Source organism: Gymnoscopelus microlampas, assembly GCF_963454915.1.
Source record: "Gymnoscopelus microlampas genome assembly, chromosome: 3".
Lineage (NCBI taxonomy): Eukaryota > Metazoa > Chordata > Actinopteri > Myctophiformes > Myctophidae > Gymnoscopelus > Gymnoscopelus microlampas.
In genome coordinates, this window is record NC_139940.1 from 28,621,134 (window position 1) to 28,626,665 (window position 5,532).

Below are 5,532 nucleotides of genomic sequence, written 5' to 3' on the forward strand. Positions count from 1 at the left end.
GAGGACCCCTTAGGGGTCCCGGACCCCCTGCTGAAGACCCCTGGTATAGATGCTTGACCGATGCACCACGATGGTTTCGAACCCACAACCTGCCGCAGAGGTCGCCAGGTAGTTTACCACTGCGCCACCTGAGCGCCACCCTTTGTTTCAAAGTAAGTGCATCTTTACCTTACATATGAGGGGATTTCTAAACATTTAACCCTGGTGTCAGCTGACCAGCGGAAGCTATTGTGGCAATGGGGAACTCTTCCATTAAATTAGACCTATTTCCTGACATATTATTATGAAATATATATTATGGAAACTATTCTATTCTTCTATAAACATATTTCCCCTAGAAGATAATTCATGTCTACCATTTAACCACAACCCTATATATATATATTGCATTTTTCCCTCTACAACACATTTCCCCAGAATAAGGAAGCTGGGGTTCATGTGGTTAATGAGAACACTGGGTTTGTGATGCAAAAACTGCCGGGCAATCAGGACTTTGATATACCATGGAATTATATTTCTTACAAAGGTGTGCCACCAACGCAAGGGAATTGCAACAGATCATGACACCCTGCAACACAGAGCAGACTCCTCAGCAAACGCTGAATGAATACAGTGGAATAGCCATTCTGGAGGGTTAAAACAGACACAGGGTCCGGTTTTACACTTTGAAAAGGAAATGAACATTGAGGATTTTCACTGTGTAGTGTAGAGCAGTGGTTTTCAACCCTTTTCATATCAAGGTCCATTATTTATTCAGCATTTGAGCCACAGACCACCATTTGATGAGATTTTGCCTCTCAGGCCCAAAACGTTGGATACGATTTTGTCCATAATTCCATTATGTATTGATGTTGGTGCCATAGGAGAGATAACAGGCAAACATTGATCAAAATAACAATTATCTAGATCTATAAGGGTCCATTTGGTTACCAACTCTCCATCATTTAGCTGGGGACCACCTGGAACCCCCTCAAGGACGACTGGTTAAGAACATCCCTCCTGGTGAAACTCATTACCGTCAGGTGTGAAGTCACCCTCCCTAAGACCATACGGTAGTGGGGAATTGGCGAGTAAATTGGAGAGCAAATGGAAAAATAAAATAAACAGTCGAAAATATATATATATTTACTGTAGTTTATGGCTTACAGTCAGGAAAAGGTGGAGAGCAGGCGATGAGGGATAAAGACCATCCCACGCTGCAAAGGGAAGACAACAGCATTCTGCATTGCAAGAGTCCTGATCATTTTCCATGGAGGCACTGGACAGAGATCTCAGAGGAAGACATAAAACAGCACCTGAAAGAGAGAGAGCGGTGTGTGTGATGTGTCAGAGCGTTTATACTTTACGTGTGGGTGCGTGTGCGTGCGTACCCGCGCGCGTGTGTGTGTGTGTGTATACAGTATGCGTCAGCTTGTGTGTGGCCGAGAAATTTAAAGATATTTTGGACAGATATTATAGATATTTGGACAGAGAGACAGACAGACACAGACATAGACTGATAGACCGAAAGATATATACGGAAGAAAAACAAAGGGTTGGAGAGCGAATAGATACAGATAGAGCGAAAAGATGGAGAGAAAAGGGAGGTCAAAAGATGGAAAAGAAAGAGAGAGGGCATGTGAGTAATGTGTGGCTCCACACACTGGAAAGCCATCACCAGCCAGACCCCGGCCAGTGGCACTCCAGGGAAAAGAGAGGAAGAGCAGAGGGAGGAGAGGAGGAAAAAGAGAGACAGAGCACGTGGAAAGGTAAAGAAGAGGACAGCAAAGGGACACAGGCAGACATCCAAGGAGCCGTACCTGCAGATGCAATCTGTTGCTTCTTTTTTTTTCACCTCTTCTTTCTCGCTCATCTCTTCCTGAGCAAAAAAGCTCCTGAAATCTTCTCCTGATCATCCACCTAAACTCGGGGTCTTGTCTTGTCTATACAGTACTTTGACGTAGAGAGCACATCTCTCGGTACAAATAACTGATTTTCAAAATCTGTTACAAACTGCGACACAGTTGTACAAGCTGCAAGAGAGAGAGAGAGAGAGGGGGGGGGTGGGGGGGGGGGGATAGGCGATATGTGGGTCTGTGTCAGTTGGTGTGGATATACACACTATTAGTGATAAATGGTACAGTGAGCAAGGGGAATGTAGAGTTTGCTTAACCTTAAAAACCCTATACTTAGTAGACCGTTATTCCCAAGGGCTCTATACTAGGCCCCCTCCTGTTTTCGCTCTCCACTAAATATATTCGCAGAAAATAGCCGACATACAAACTCACGATGTGTTGTGTTGCGATATGTTGTGAGCTTGTAGATGTGATCTATTTTGGCCAAATGTTCCCTCCAGAATATGGAAAGGCTCATGAGAATAAAATGGAGGTCAGAGGAGAGTGTTGAACTCTGCGTCTTTAGTCATTTGTAGATGTATTCATATACTGTATTTCTTGACTTGTCTTAAGCTGTCTCAACTGCCCATAAAAGTGTCCATTTAAGTTTGTAGCCTAGTTTGCTGTGCAATTAGGAACCTCTATACTGTAATTACTACCATGCAGGTTGAAGGGCTACAGAACTAGAAAAATGTGCAAGCCTATTACATTTTCCTGTTAAACAATCATCAAACAAATTAATCAATATGCATTGAGATAATACACAAACATTTATTGGTCATCGTTGGTTATTTCTAACATTAAGAAAACTTTTAAAAATGATTATTAGAAATACCAATACCAAAAGAAACTCAAAACTTCATTGCAATAATCCAAAACATTGTCCTAAACTGTGAGAATAGCCAATATTCTTTTTATAAATCATCCGGAATGTGATATGACTGTTTAAATAACATAATTTCCATTCTATAATGTTATATCACATAAATATACATTTATATTTTAGTTTACACTTAAACAACACATAGCTTTTGAATACAAATTTGTCTTTCATAAAAGATATGTCTAATGTGTTGTCCAAGCATGTACTGTAACCCTTACACTAGTATAGGCTGAACTGTTTTTAAACAGCACTGTAAAATGTCCTTGAAGTGCTGCTAAAACGTTCTTGAAGTTCTTGACACGCATGTGAAAGTCCTTCAAGTGTCATTGAAAAAAAAAACACTTTAAGTTTTGAAAAGCACCTCAGTTGCATTTGAAAACACTTGAAAAAAAAAGTTCTTGTAAAGCACTGAAATTCCTTCTTTTTTTTAAAAGTATGCTAAATGTTATTGAAAAGTTTTTTTAAGTGCTGTAAAAGTCTTTTAAAAACGGTTAGGAAGAAGTCTCTTAGAAGCACTGTAAAGATCCTTTAAAGCCCTAAGTCCTAAATGTTGGAGTGGAGTATCCATTTGCTCTGGGATGGCGGTGACGGAGGTTGATGAGGGTGATGGAGGATGATGGTGGATGATGGAGTGTGCTGTGCTGTGGTTAGCTTCTGATGGCTGTCTTCCTGTCTCTGTCTTTGTTCTGAAAAAGAAATGTACATTTAATTTAATGCATGGGCTTAGTATGAATCTGAATCCGAATATCCATTTTTCATTATCTGGAGAAAAAAAAAACAGGTTAGGGTGAGGATTACAATGTTTTTCTGACTGTATACTGCAGTCAGGTTGATTACAGAAGCTCTACAGTTGCCATCAAAATGGTTCCTGTAAGCCCTGGTTTATTAACCACTTCTAACCTGGCATCCCTATTTTGAGCAACATTTTTCAAAACTTTTGGAAACTTTTCAAAAATTGCATGTGAGTGAGCTTGGAGATTATCTATGTTCACTTAAATAGAGCTCAAGTGGTTAAACCGTGTTTCAGAACTAAACATGGGCCACAGGTGGACTTCAGCTGTCACCACGGGACCAAAGTGCTAATAGGTTTTAACGAGCCCAACAGTGCCCAAAGATGACTAAAGATCTGATTAATGAAACTTACCAGCTGAGTTATGATGTCATGTCATGGTCTAACATAATAATAGCAGTCATAGTAGAGTGATTTTTTAATTCACAAATAAGCATTCTTCATGATTCTTAGCGTTTACAATATGCACACATGGATACTTAGAGGGAGCTATGTTTACAGATATGCATATCACACACACACACACACACACACACACACACACACACACACACACACACACACACACACACACACACACACACACACACACACACACACACACACACACACACACACACACACACACACACAGATACCCCGATGAATCAGCAGATTTGTTTGTTTGTTTTAGAATCAATACAGTGACATCATACAGTTCATTCCAGTGTACAATACTATTGCATGACACGCTGACCTGATTTGATATCTGTGGTATCAAAAGAGAATAGCCTTGATTTCCAAGCTGGAAAGGACAGTTTCTCTAGCCTGGCCAGGAAAATAACATCATATTTTCCCTCCTCACCTCTGCTCTGCTAACTCAGCTCACAGGCTGTCCACTATATCAGATCTTTATAGCAAACCGGCAGTAGGACTTTGTCCATCAACCAAGCAGTTTAACTGACGACTACTGAGTTATACTAAGCCAGCTATAAAGTAATACATTATACTGACTGTTCTTGTGGATTCATGGAAATTATTGGGAGTCAGAAATGTGCATTATATCTGGACTGCTGCTGTGCTTGTTATCTAGTTATAGTGATATCTTGTTATTCTTAGGTGTGTGCATGAAGGCAAAGTAAGAATAATAAACTAACATAAAATAGCAATAAACACCTGTGGTTTTACTGTGCATACGATAATAAAACGGCCTGTGTCTTGTATAAAAACAACTCACAACAAATGTCATAGTTTTGTGGTGTATTGACAGCATACAGTATGTGTATATTAGTTCAGTTATGTTTTATTCTACCCTCTCTGCTCCCTTCAAAAACTCCTCACTTTGTTCTCTCTCCTACTCTGTTCGATTCACCTCCCCTCTCTAATCCTCATCCTCTACTCCTCGATTCTCTCATCAGCAGTGCACCTGTTTCACATTTCCCCTTTAACAAGGTGTAGGTGTCTGGAATTAGTAGCTTTAGCCAATATTATTATTATTTTGCTCTGTTACAGTACTAGACAGACAGGAAACTGAGGGCAGAGAGGGGGAGACAACCAGCGCAGGTCTCCAGCCGGAATCAACCGGGGACGTCCCGATTATGAGGTCGGTGTGCCTTCCGGTCAGCTACTGCTGCACGTCTGGAATCAGTTGTTTGACTGACATCAGCATGTGTAGGTGTTTGGAATGGCACCAGTCCGTGATGAGAGTGAGATCACTGGAACGGGAATGGAGTCAGTCCTCCCACTGACTGAGGTGAGTGTGAAGAGATGCTTGAGTGTTATTGTAAAGCCCTTCTCCGGAAAGACTGTGTGGGTCATTTAGTGGATAATACACCCATAATATTTTTTATGATTACATTAAGTACCTCTGTTTAAAAACGTTTTCTCCCCTTTTTTTACAGGGTGGAACTCCATATTTGTGCAAGACTAATGTCATCAATATGGCCAGTCTGGTGCCAAGAGGAACTCCATATTTGGGCAGGACCGACATATCTGATCCCATAGCC

The 5,532-nt window shown here is 40.8% G+C and overlaps 1 protein-coding gene across 1 annotated transcript in view; it reads right to left on the bottom strand.

The window, feature by feature from the left end:
• Positions 1-2,686: 2,686 nt before the first annotated feature.
• The window catches only part of scxa (scleraxis bHLH transcription factor a), a 14,413-nt gene continuing 11,567 nt past the window's right edge, over positions 2,687-5,532 (bottom strand). The window contains exon 3 of the mRNA XM_084052489.1: positions 2,687-3,443. Coding sequence (XP_083908615.1) covers positions 3,405-3,443 — 39 coding nt within the window. The 3' untranslated portion in view covers positions 2,687-3,404. The remainder of the gene's footprint in view (positions 3,444-5,532) is intronic.